At 39.8% G+C, this 13215-nt stretch overlaps 1 protein-coding gene across 9 annotated transcripts in view; it reads left to right on the top strand.

Moving 5' to 3' along the window:
• LOC139976197 (tumor protein 63-like) overlaps positions 1 to 13215 on the top strand; it is a 39670-nt gene that overhangs the window by 20267 nt on the left and 6188 nt on the right. For all 9 annotated transcript variants that reach the window (XM_071984712.1, XM_071984708.1, XM_071984710.1 and 6 more), the window contains 8 exons: positions 561 to 642; positions 1135 to 1306; positions 2397 to 2616; positions 3153 to 3268; positions 3840 to 3931; positions 5389 to 5510; positions 11978 to 12529; positions 12832 to 12925. In XM_071984712.1, coding sequence (XP_071840813.1) covers positions 561 to 642; positions 1135 to 1306; positions 2397 to 2616; positions 3153 to 3268; positions 3840 to 3931; positions 5389 to 5510; positions 11978 to 12529; positions 12832 to 12925 — 1450 coding nt within the window. The remainder of the gene's footprint in view (positions 1 to 560; positions 643 to 1134; positions 1307 to 2396; positions 2617 to 3152; positions 3269 to 3839; positions 3932 to 5388; positions 5511 to 11977; positions 12530 to 12831; positions 12926 to 13215) is intronic.

Genomic DNA, 13215 nt, shown 5'->3' with positions numbered 1-13215 from the left:
AACACTAATGAGGGTGGTAAGTTTTGGAGAGGTCCAGCAACAGCCATCTGTGATTTGGAAGGTAATGTCCCTAGCGCATCTTTTATACGCTAAGCACTCTTGCTAGGTCATACTTGCGAATGGTATTAAACTATAACCTCTAGTTGCTGTGGATTAATTTTACTGTATAGATAGGGTGTAGGTGTGAGGGAGCCAGGGGGGAGGGGAAATACTTAGCAATAATCTTGGAGGGCTCTGGGTACAACACTTCCCAGTAAGTATTCCCCTAATATATTTTATAGCCTTTTTATATTTTTTTCAAATATCAAACAAAATAACAGTGATGCACATGTTTTCCTTTTTATCATCAAAACAGGTTATACATATAAAATTAAAGACTTAACAGGTTATATACAGTAAACTTAAAGACTTCTGTTCATTCTTGATGCTTTCTGTTTCCTTCCCTTTATTTGGCATGTTCTGCATCTGAAGTTAGTCAGAAGTTTGAATTGATTTCAATCAAAATTGTTTTCTTTGAGACACTTTGCATTTTCAACACACTTCTCTCTCCTTACTTTCAGTAAAATTTGGCCGGGAGATTATGAATTTGAAATCAGTCTGGAGGCTTGCGGGGAGCACGCCGAGAAATCAATAAGTTGGACCGTAAGTTACAGAAATGTCAAAAAATTTACTTCGCCTCATCACTAACCTGTCTCTTCGTTCATAATGTACTCTCGCTGTATTGTGCCCGGAGAATGTGCACCCAGTCCAAACTAATGGGACTCAAAGGAATCAATTTTTGTTTCCAACAATATCACTTCTTTAAACTAACGAGTTGAAATCTACTTTTATCTTCCGTGCAGCGTGTGTCAGTGTTTGTATCTATCCATCATTGCAGCCATAGTGGTTGACCCATTTGTTTGTCCACAGTTGTAGTCCATGTCAGGGGCCTCAGTAAATGTTAATACATGTAAAGCTAAGATAAAAGGAAATTGGGGTCAGTGGGATGGAACCTATGAAATTCTTCTCCCAGGGGGGTAAAGTCTGTCTGTACTGGAAGAAAGTTGTGACCAGTGAGGGATTATTGGTGAGGGATCACATGAAGACAATACTGCAAGAGTTAATTTCATGAATTTTCTTGTATCTCCATCGTAGTACTCTGCAACTCTACACAAGTTATATGTGGATCGCGAGAAGAAGTGTCCCATCAATTTCAAGACATCCACCAAGCCGCCCGAAGGAGCAATAATAAGGGTAATACCCATCTTCAAAAAGGTGGCGAATATTACGGATGTGGTGAAGAGCTGTCCTCACCACATTGGACCAGGTAATATCATTGTATTGTATATAAACTGCACGTATACAGTATTGGTTTGTCGCTAACGTAGGTGGTAGTGTACCCAGACGGTCACAGGAAGTGATACATATAAAATCCTCTGTTATTCTGTGATCTGTGTTGTGTTTGCAGTTTGTGTTGAATATGCTGACATTTGGATAGAAACCAACCATGAGCATTTTACGAAAAAGAGCAGCTACTGGAAAAAAACATGACCCATTAGATATTTTAGACCTCCCTAATCACACACAAGTAGTGCAAACGGTGACATTGATAGGCCAAAGATTACATTTTCCTGTCTCCCTTAGCATACTACACACATCTATCTACCCTAGCCTATGAACTGGTAGCATTCTTGCACAGCGCCCCCAAAGACCCCAGGGTCAAAGGTCACTACCCTCTTCCTTCCGAATCTACCTTTCGAAAGTCTGAGACTCGTGTTCAGATAGGAATTTTCTACCTTTTGTCTTCACACCTTGTTTTACAATTCTTGAGGATTGCTGAATGTCTGAAAGAAGTCTCTTTGATCGCCTTTTTGGGGCGCAAAATTTTCATGCCTGGGTTCCCGCTGATTCCGTCGATAGTTGCCTCATAGCACCATTCCAAGCCAGTCAAATTATATATAATTACATATAATTTACTAGCCTGTGGCAATGACCTGATGCACCCTCTAAGTCTGTATAGTGTATTTCTGATCACTCAAAAAGTTGAGTAAACAAGTAACTGATTGTTATGCTCACCAATTACTGAAAATATCTGTTTAATAAAGTAATTCAGATCTAGTTCTTATTATATACACAAAGTTTTAGTAGGTAATATTAAAATTATGTTAAATCTTTGGAGGAGCAGGAAAGATCGATGTTCTATTTTGTCGATCTGGTTTGTGACATAAATGCAAGCAACCATTACACTTAACATCTCTGTTTATTATTCCCTATTTTGATAATGAGTTATGCTGCAAACCACAACCAGTTCAGTGAAATGTGAACATCTGTTGTATTTGAGGTTTTACTTTGACTGCTAGGTCATTAATACTGATCTGCTTGCTATCTCGCTCTCTCTGTTTATCGTTGCCGTGTAGATGGTGAACCTTCCGCAAACCATATCGTGATATGTCAGGACCCGGCCACGACCTACGAGACCGATGAGGTGACAGGTCGTCACAGTCTAACCTTGCCCTACACGGAGCCTCAGGCTGGCAATAACTTTGTCCAGCACCTGTTTATGTTCAAGTGCTTTATATCCTGTGTGGGTGGACTGAACAGAAGACCCATCCAACTCATCTTTACATTGGAACACGGGTAAGGGCCATTTGACTTCTCTAGAATGAATGCACTAGAACACTGGTAGCTTCATCCTAGAACACTGGTAGCTTCATCCTAGAACACTGGTAGCTTCATCCTAGAACAATGGTAGCTTCACAATAGAACACTGGTAGCTGCACCATAGAACACTGGTAGCTTCACAATAGAACACTGGTAGCTGCACCATAGAACACTGGTAGCTTCACCATAGAACGCTGGTAGCTTCACCGTAGAACACTGGTAGCTTCATAACTAGAACACTGGTAGTTTTAACCTAGAACACTGAATGCTTCACTGTAGAACACTGGTAGTTTCAACCTAGAACACTGGTAGCTTCACCCTAGAACACTGTTGGCTTCATCCTTGAACACTGGTAGCTACACTGGTAGCTTCATCCTAGAACACTGGTAGCTTAACTCTAGAACACTGGTAGTTTCAACCTAGAACACTGGTAGCTTCACCCTACTCAAGTTGGATAGGACCCGGTCCACTTTCCGATTTGATAAATCTGTTCGTCCGTTTAAATCTTCCAGTGGCAATGTCATCGGTCGGCAGGTTCTGGACACCAGGATCTGCGCATGTCCCGGGAGAGACCGCAAAGCAGACGAAAAGAACAAAGGAGGCAAGCCAAAAAAGGGTACAAAACGCAGTAAGTTTAAAGAAAAGCAGCTCATTTGTGTTTTTCAGTGCCAATCTTTCTCCCAATCAAACCATGCCATTATCGCTGAAATAAGTTTGCTTATCGATGATTGCAAACCCCCCCTCACCCCCCTTCCCTCTTGTAGATTTGTTAACCATTTTCCAATGAATTGTAACAAATCTGCAATAATTTTTAAATTTTCTGATTCTTGTATGCAAAAGGAGGCTTATAAAATCAAGACCAAATTCACCAGAAGAAGTTGATATTTTCCCAAGCTTGCTTTCTTCCTTTTGACTGTTCATTTAGTAATTTTTGTCATTAAAAAGGACCAAAGACTTGCTCAAGCCTTAAATGTAACTGATGGTAAATGTGCAAGAGGCGAGAATGAGGAGGGGGAAGGATATGGGGAGGTGGGGGGAGGGGGTGACAGGGACAATTTGTAGAAAAGGATGTCATTATTTCTTTTGGTGAGCAAAGCCAAAGTACCGATCTTAATCCGGCAAGTAAAAATAGTCAAAGCGGCTACTTTTTGTTTTCGCTTTGGTATTTATGTTTCATTCTGGTTTGATTTCATCAACAGCCAAACAGATCACACAGACGGTAGAGATTACTTCTCTCAGGAACAAAAAGCCCAAGACGGCTGAAAGCAAAGATGTACATTATTATATACGGGTAAAATACCATCCTCTTCTTCTTGCTTCCTTCTTCTTCTTCTTCCTCCTCCTCTTCTTCTTCTTCTTCTTCTTCTGCTTCTTTCTCTCCTCCATAACACGAAAAGTTAAACATCAATCTCTAAGGCGAGATTAAGTAAACTGTTTCAATATCCAAGACGGTTTGCTTCTGTATGATACCTAAAAGGAAAATAGCTACTAAAGAAATGCAATTAGAAGTTAGGCTTGATAAGCAGCTGGTTAGGCCTCATCTGGAGTATGCTGTGCAGGCTTGGAACCCATATTTTGCTAAGGAATAAGGAAGTACTTGAAAAGGTCCAGAGGAGGGCTACTAGGATTATTAGTTCCTTTTAAAGAGTGTTCCTTATTATAGGCCGTTAAATCTGTTGAATCTCACTACACTGGAGCTTAGGAGGTTACGTGGGTACTTGATCCAGGTTTTTCAAGATCATGTATGGTATTGACAATTTATCCTTTACCCACTTTTTCATGTTTGCTAATTGTAGTTGTACCAGAAGTCATTGTCTAAAACTCCAAAAGTCACAAAGTAGGATTAATATTCGGCATAACTTTTTCTCTAATAGGGTTGTGAATGAGTGGAACGGTTTGTCTGAGAAAGTTGTACTTGCAAATAGTGTCGATGGGTTTAAGAATGCTTTGGACAAGCACTTTAAGCATTGTAATTGGGTCTGAGTGTTTGTCTTCAGTTTTTTTTCTCTCTCCCATAGGGTCCTTGATGGGGATTGAGTGTCCCTCCTGATCCTTTTATTCTACTAAACTTAACTAAGCTAATTATTTGGTAAGTCACAAACATCAAAAGAAGAACATGAAGGTGGGGGGGGATGTAAAATGAGGTTTGTATTGTCTTCTTTGTGTGTGACTGGGTTAATTTATTCGGAGGAGGCATGTTTATGAATCATCTCAGGAAGTGACATTTTGAAGTTGTGAAAAAATAAGCTCCAGTTTTTTTCTTTTTGGGATTTTGAATATTTGTGAAATGAGAAATTACTTTTACCAGTATGGTAGAAAGTAATCAGTTCCATAGTTGGACCATTTTGTAAACTTGCAAAAGTTTCAGCTGAAAAGGGGAAACCAAAAAAGGTGTTTATGGCATTTCAATAATAGCAAAATAGACCAGGGTGAATCGTAGTGGACTAAGGGTTTCCATGAAAACTGTCACATCTCAGTTATAATTGTTGGTTCAGACTGTTTTTGGGTGGGGTAGTGAAAGAAACTAAAACGATAGGTTGCAGATAGGTTCATCTCTGTCTTTAATTTCAAACTACTAATCAGCCGCCATATAACTCAAGTCTAGGTAGATGCAACATGTTCTGATATCGCCTGAGATCAAATCACCTCGCCGTGAGCCTTAAAATCCTTGTGAAAATGTGCAGAAGTTTCTTGGGCTTTTGCAGTAACAACCAAAAAAATGTGATGATGTTATCTTTTCGCCTGCAGGTGGATAGTAAAGAAAAGTATGAGATCCTCATGAAGATCAAGGAGGCCTTGGATCTCATGGAACATGTGACCCCTGAACAGAAGGAGGCATATAACAAAAAAGAGGCCCAGTTAGCTTCACTGTAAGTAACAGTTTCACCTGTCTTTTTGCTTGTTAAAGGCTAGCCACTCACTGCCCCAACTGAATGCGACCGGACCCGACTGCCGTTAACCAGTTTTGGATAATCGTTAAGACCCACAGGCTTACAACTGTCACCCTCCCCCCATAAATTTATTAACTGTTGAGCAAACCGGACTGTTTTTCTGTTATTGAGAGATGCTGGTGTTAAGTCACATGTAGCATTGTTCCCCAATGGTTCATTCCATTTGTTGACACTGGCAAATTGTGGTCATGAATCAACTCCCCCCCCCTCCCCCCACCCAATACATCAACTGAATGGCTGATGAGCACACAGGAATGTTTGTCTCTTATTGAGAGATGCTGGTGTGAAGTCACATGTGGTGTTGTTTCCCAACGGTTCGTTCCATTTGTTGATACTAGCCAGTCATGAAACGCTTTGCACTGCTGTGCCGACTCTCTCGCCGGAAATGCTAAAAAGCCAAAGCTACTTTTAGCTGACTATATCTTGTTCAGTCGTAAGGCATTTGCGCACTGCTCAACTGATCCATGATCGTTTCATTGGGGAATAATTTATCTGTTATCTGGCAAATACAACTCAAGACTTTTCAAAATCTCATGCAAATGGAAATGCATCTAAGCAGGTTTTTTGCTAATGGCATCTTAACATCTGGGTATTTCACAAGAAGCAAGACTGCTCAAAATTGTTTCTCAAAATGTGAACACCAAATTATTCGCCGTCCATGTTGCTGTGATATTGTCTAGACATGTCGTCATCAACCTGACCTTTCAATCTCTGATATATCTGAGTTTTTTTTCGTTCGACCTTAAGTTGACCACGATAGCCTCCCCCACACCAGTTCCATCCAATCATTATCTGTGTAATAAATCTAACTACTGGTGACTTCCCCTTCACAACTAGCTGCCAAGTTTTCTCTGTAACAAGCCATTCATACCATCGGGTCATAGTAGCATGCTTAAATTGGCCTCAAACAGTCTTGTTATTAGATTCTTTTAACACTTTGTCCTTTGTTACCCTTCCAGATGTGTCGATAATACTCGTCTCTCTTCCATTTGTCGAATTTCGTACCTTTATGCGTTCGATGTATTTCCCAACAATTTTCTTGTTACTATGCCACCCTAAATTTTAAATAACAGAATGCCCCCCCCCCCCCCCTCCTCTGGCAACAGACAAACTATTCCCCACTTAATTTTGAGTAAAAAATGTTGCAGATCAAACATTGCATTGTGCCTATTTGTCATTATTATTTCCTCATCTCAGGTTACTGCTAAATATACGTTTTTAACCACCGCCATGGATTCTCTGACAACTCGCAGAAATACTTCACGTTATGCAGTTGTATAAAAGTCTAGTAAGCTACGCAATATAGATTAAAAGAAATTCTTATTGACAACACAATTGGAATGGATTGCTTAAGATTTGCCACAGGTGGAACCCCCACACATATTTTCACATGTTTAAGGCATCCAAGAGATTGCTTGTAAGCGTGTCATTTCATTGACGAAATTTTGTAAGATGATAAAGGCCGATTTTCGACAAGGGGTAATGTGTTCACAAGTAGGGGTAGTAAAAGCTGTGTTATGTAGGGAATTGCTGCTTGAGTTGTTTTTGTATTTGTTGAAAAGTAGTGCCAAGGTATTACATGTGTAGTAAATGCTATACAAATCAGTCATATTGCAACACATATACAAAGATGCAAAAGCAGCTATTTACGTTACACCACTGGATACCTACTTTTCATTATTGTCAGAGAAATAAAAGTCATCATCTTTGAAAACTGGCACGCTAAATGTTAAACACTAACTTATTCCCTGCATGTGTTTCCAATATCACTTATGTTGGGACTCTCATGTACATGGTAAGTTATATGTAATATGGTTTAACTAATAAGTTATCAGTCCCGATACTTGGGGCATAGGGAGTGTGAATCATGGGGTTCGAAATGTAGGTTTTGTTCTCTGGATATGACGCTGGTGAAGTCCTCTGTTTATTGCTCAAAGTAGATTGTGGTGTTGGTGTCGCACTTTCTCTATAAAAGCCACAATCATTCAAAAATATGAGATAAAAAGAATCTCCAAAACTGACACGCCCTCTCTTTATTTTCTCATCACTGCAGACTGCGTCTGACAAATAGGAGGCCAACGTCTAGATCTTCCAGGAGGGAAACATGAAAACTTCTTCACCTAGCCTAGAATAAAGTTCCCACCGGTGAAGATGCTACGTATTTGAGTTAGAAAAATTATCCGAGCTACATCCAGAGAACAATATCTTCAACTCCTGTTACCTTTTAAGAAGAGAGTGGGCAAGTGGGGGGGAACAGGTGGGGTTTGGGGGATAGGGAGTGAAACAGACAAGTACCACTGTGGGAAAAGCATTAGTTGTGTTACAGTTTTGTATGAGGGGACTCTTAATATAAGAACAGGGTACACCAGGGTTATTAAATATTTATTATATGACCATTTTGCAATTACTTAATGCAGAGACTGTCCACATTTAATTGATAATACTATTGATGTGAGCATTTTTTAGGTTTATTCGTGGGTATGTTTTGAGAAGGGGGAGGAAGGCGGGGTGGGGGCTGGGCAGTGGAGGAAACAGTTGGCGAGGAGAGTAGTAGATGATTGGTTTTCTGGGACAGGCACTGGCTGATATGATGGGTTATAAGTTGTCTTGGCAATAAGATTGTTGGAAGTTTTTCATCATAATACCAAAAAGGGGCATTGGCCAGGTCCATGCTATCAAGCAATAAGTTGCAATCCTTTTGATTTATAAATATTTTTTTAAAAAACACCCCTCTTTTGTTTGTCAAGACCTGAAAAATATGTTTAAATGAAAATATTAAGAACTAGGAGAAGGCATTAAGTGTTCCCTTCTTTTAAAGGTTTTTTCCATTACCTCATGGATGGATACAAAAGTAATTCCAATATTTATTTAAATTTTAAATAATGGACTTCATTCCTCATGAGTGCAAAAAACAAACCTATGATTCAAAATTCCATTATTCTGTCTGTACTAGAAAATGCAGTACTTGTATTAATTCCCTTGATTTCTACACAAACAATTGTCTGACTATGCATAGTTAATTAATGTCACGGTTTTCTCAATATTAAAAATTACATTCCATTTCATGTCAGCTACTCAGTACATTTAGATCTATGAGAGTTTATCATGGCTCGGGTATGGAGTACTTCCCCATAAAATATGCCCTAGAGGTCAACACTAGACACCAAGGCCCCCCACCCCCTTAAAGCTGACCGGTTTAATACCAAGGTCCCCCCTCAAAGCTGAATTTTATGACAACTCGTAAACTTTGTACTCATTCTGATTCAAAACCTTGTAGAAGTTTGTGTCCCACAAATCTAATGTCCTTAGTGTTTGATATCCAAATTTGCAAACATTCAATTCGTTGTACTCCGTGTGACTATGGTGGACAAGAGTATTAAGTGTTATGTGCCTGGAGCTGGATTCATCAAGCATGCTAACATAACATCGTAAAAATGAAAGAGCACATACAGCCTTTTAGGTTCAATATCACTGTGCAATCCACAAATGATTTACTGATTATTTTTATTGTTTTAGTGTATATAAGAAACAAAATTAGGGAACTAAGGCTTATTGAAATATTCACAGCACAACATTCCAGTGATGAGCCTTTCTCATCTTCAAACTATATTTTAATTGTAAGTTTGCTTAATTCTAAGGTCTGATGTTTAGATAATGTAATAATGATGGGTACAGGTAGCGGGGGGAGGGGGGAGGCATGGGGGGTGTTAAACAAATCGTCTTCATAGCCTGTTAAGATAAATCTGTGTAGTCCAGATAGGGTACTGCTGTGTACATAAGAGGGTATGTTTGCTTGTGGGTTGAGCTGGCTCAGTGGTTAATGTCTATCATTCACGGCCACCGACAGTTCCGCCACTCACGAACATTTGAAATCGACTATGGAAGTTAATTCCTCTACTTTTTAGAGATTCTTATTAGGAGATCAATTTTTAAGTTCATCCCTCTTGAAAGAGTCTGCTGGTCAGGAGATTTTCAGAGAGGCATTTTATAAGTTTGAGTTTTGTTTTTATCCAGTTTCATCAATTTTTGGAATGTTAATTTATTATTTCTATGTCTTTAAGCTCCCATGCAGTGAGAGTAAAAGTACCACGTAGTATGGAATGGTTTCTTGGCAAGCAAACTACTTTTTCTTGCAAAAGAGACAATATCCCTTTAATGATGAAACAATGGACTTAGCCAGAAGGGAAGTAAGGTTTGGGTCTAAGTAATGACACAGAGGCAATATTTAATTTTTATTTTGATAACATAATTCTACAACGTTACTCTACGAGGTTGGACGAGGCAAATTCTTAACGGTCATCCGGCTGTATGAGACCAACAAATTTCTGTTTGGACAACCTAGATTACATCATAAATAAATACTCACAGATGGGTAAATGATAATTTGTAGTCCCCTCCCCCCCCCGCCCCCCAATTGCGCAGTTGGTGTTCTATTCATCAAACCTACACATCTCTCCTACGGTTTAGATATCGTCATTCTTAGTTTGCTGCAGTTATTCAGACGATCAAAATTTGCTCCTTGGACAACCATAGAGTCAAGACTGGGTTGTCTGAGGGACAATTTGGGAAAAAAGTCCTTAGAAACTTTGCCCTTGTGTGTATGGATGTAAATGATTTATTCTGTTGTGTATATAGCTGTATATATTTATCATCGCCATCCAAGAAACTAAAGTAATCATATGTTTAATCTTGCTTTTATGATTTATTATCAGAAACAGAAATCAAAGTAGTGTATTTATATCCAATAATTATATTCATATTTTAATAAGTAAGTTGTAAAAGTTTTTATGTTAAAAGAAGGCTGAATTGGTTTAACCTACCACATCTTATACAGGGTTTGCAAGCCAGCTGTGTTTAGTTACAGCACATTTCAACAGCTATAATTGGAGTTCCTTGTGTTCCAAAGACACAGAACCATATTTCGGGCTTACAGCTGTGGGTTGTAGTCTGGGTGTCCTGCGAAGGCTGAATATGCACAAAATTTACAATTCGCTAAGTACTGCCAGCACAGTAAATTCTGTTTTAGTATGATGCAGAAGTGCATTATGGGAAGAGATAAATACTCTCAGCAGCTTTGGGAATTAAATATAGGGGTTTGTTTAAATGCTGCACCAGGATTAAATGTACTTTCAGGGTATAGCTCATCTGGCATCACATTGCAAAATGGCTATATGTAAAAATGAGTAAATTGCTAGATAAAATGAGCAAATTGCTATAAACAGGAGTACACAGATGCATATATGTATGTTAGCAGTACTTACCCACATGCAAGATTACATAATTTTTTATAAGACAAAATCCAGTGGTAGACAAAACTTGAACCTTAAATTTATACCCTGATATTTTTAAACCGGGCCGGACATTGTGTTCAAGACAAAGTGTTTACTTTCCACGTTTGACTCCTCTGTCTGATCAGTATGGACATGTCTTCCGGTAGAAACAATTTTTTTTTTAATAAGCACAATATTTTTTAAATAGCACCATCACGTATTAAACTCACGGTTCACAGACAGTTCATTTATTCTAATCCTGCCTGCCTGACTTTCATCATGTTAAAGAGGTAATTTTCACTTTGGGTTTCCATTGTCTTTGGAAAAGTCTTCAAAACCATTATGCAAATTATTTCTTGTAGTACTAACCTTGTTTTTCTCGTCTTTGTAAATACCGTTAGAGTAATCATCTATAAATGGCTTGGGGAATTCATTCCAATTGCCAAATCATTTCATCTTACATATTTTTTTCTCTCTTTTGTTTTTTCTTTTCTTTTTATACATATAAACTAATTTTAATATTTCAAAAGTGTGAAAACAGGACCAAAACACAATAAAATGCTGCATGAGAAGAAAAAAAACACTCTTTCTGTTTATTTGTTGGATATCTTTGTCACAAAGAAGAAGACCTTGATATTAAGAGAAGGAGGAAGACACCTTGTAGTCTTCTCAAAAGAGTTATGCCTGGGAAATTAAAGCAGTTGGATTCATTCATTCATTATTTGTGCTTGCCCATAGTCAGTTGGTGATAGTGGAATCAGCTTTCACTTACACAGGTTGTAAGAGCAGAAATGGCCAGAAGGGGGGCGGGGGAGGGGTGTGGGTATACAAGTTGTTGTCAAAGCTGTGTCAGAGAGGTGCCTATCCCCCTGCCCCTTTGTCAACGAGCCCTCAAGGTCATGATGATCATGTGAACACTTCCAGGCATGGCATACCAACTTCTTATTTGTGCGAAAGGAATAGGGCGCGTCTTTGGTTCCAACTGATGGCTTCACAAGTTTTCCACTTTGTTTAAAATAAGGACAGGTATCCCATTTCAGGAATCTACAACATGGAGATAACGTTGTTTTGTTTGTTTTTGGTATGATCGTTATATCTATTTGTTTTCCCTTGTAGACCACCTCCTTTGTCATCATCTGTGAGTGGATCATCGGGCTGTAGCACTAATCCATCCTCTCTACACGCCCAACCTGCTGCAAGCCTACCTCAGCCGATGCCACCTCCCGCCCTCATGACGACAAACATGCACCAGCAACCAATCATGATGGTACAGAATTGCCACCAACCATCTCAAAACCTACAGCCTTCCCTCGGACCGCCCATCTCCGACTGTGCTACCAACTTCACAGAGTTGCTTGGGCACCTGGGCACCACGTCTCAACCGTACGATAATACCTTACCCCCGATAAGCTCCTCGCCGTCATTCACACAGCTGACTAATTTACCGTCACTGAGCAGAACTGATACACTCCCTATCCTCACCAACTTGTCCCCCTCACTGCAAAACTATTTGGGAATGGACCAGCCAGATGGACCGCAGCCCATGAGCCAGGTCTCTTCTAGTCATGTCCAGAGGAATGGTGGCCCTGTTGCGTCAAGCATGGTGACACCTACACCGAGTGTTCAAGGCAACCAAGTCACATCCAGTATGGATAAAAGCATTCATACGTAAGTACAAAATAGATAATTTGAAGGTACCTTTTGATAGCAAATTTTTTTGGGGGGTGTTCCCAGGAACACCCCCCATGGGATGGTTCATAAGGGTTAAAAAAGTGCAAAGGAAATTAAGGCTAGACTGGCTTTCAGACCAGTGATCTCAGCTTATCCAGCCTTAGTTTGTGGCAATCCATTATAAAGTCATTGGTTGCTTCACGTTGCTTCACCCTCTACTGCCTGTGGCGGTGGATTCTTGTCATTCATTGTTTGTCATAAGTAACTGATGACATCATTATGTCTTTTTCTCCCATCAGATGGTTGGAGAGCAGAGGGTTTGGCAAGTACAGCAATGTGTTTCAGGATAAAGGATTACAGACCATCGAAAGCCTGGAGGACCTACAAGTAGAGGTGTGTAATTGACAGCTTCTTTACAAACCTTGCAACTATAGTTGCCAATGCTCCCTCTCTACCTCATTAATCATCCTCTCCTGCCTTTCATCTTCTCTCTACTGGCCTCTTCCACCTAATCCCCTCGCCTCTACCTCCCCCCTTCTCACCCGCCTCCAAGTCTTCCACCAAGAGAACTGGAGGGGGTTCACTGTGTATCGTAGTTAACACCCTTGCCTTTGCAACCAAAACCTTGAACCCCTTCAACACTCCCCCCCCCCCCCTCTCCTTTCATTAACATCACCTCCTGT

This window comes from Apostichopus japonicus, chromosome 11, assembly GCF_037975245.1.
Source record: "Apostichopus japonicus isolate 1M-3 chromosome 11, ASM3797524v1, whole genome shotgun sequence".
In the NCBI taxonomy this organism is placed as follows: Eukaryota; Metazoa; Echinodermata; class Holothuroidea; order Aspidochirotida; family Stichopodidae; genus Apostichopus; species Apostichopus japonicus.
The sequence above is the reverse complement of the archived record's forward strand: the minus strand, read 5'-3'. Positions and strand labels throughout refer to the sequence as shown.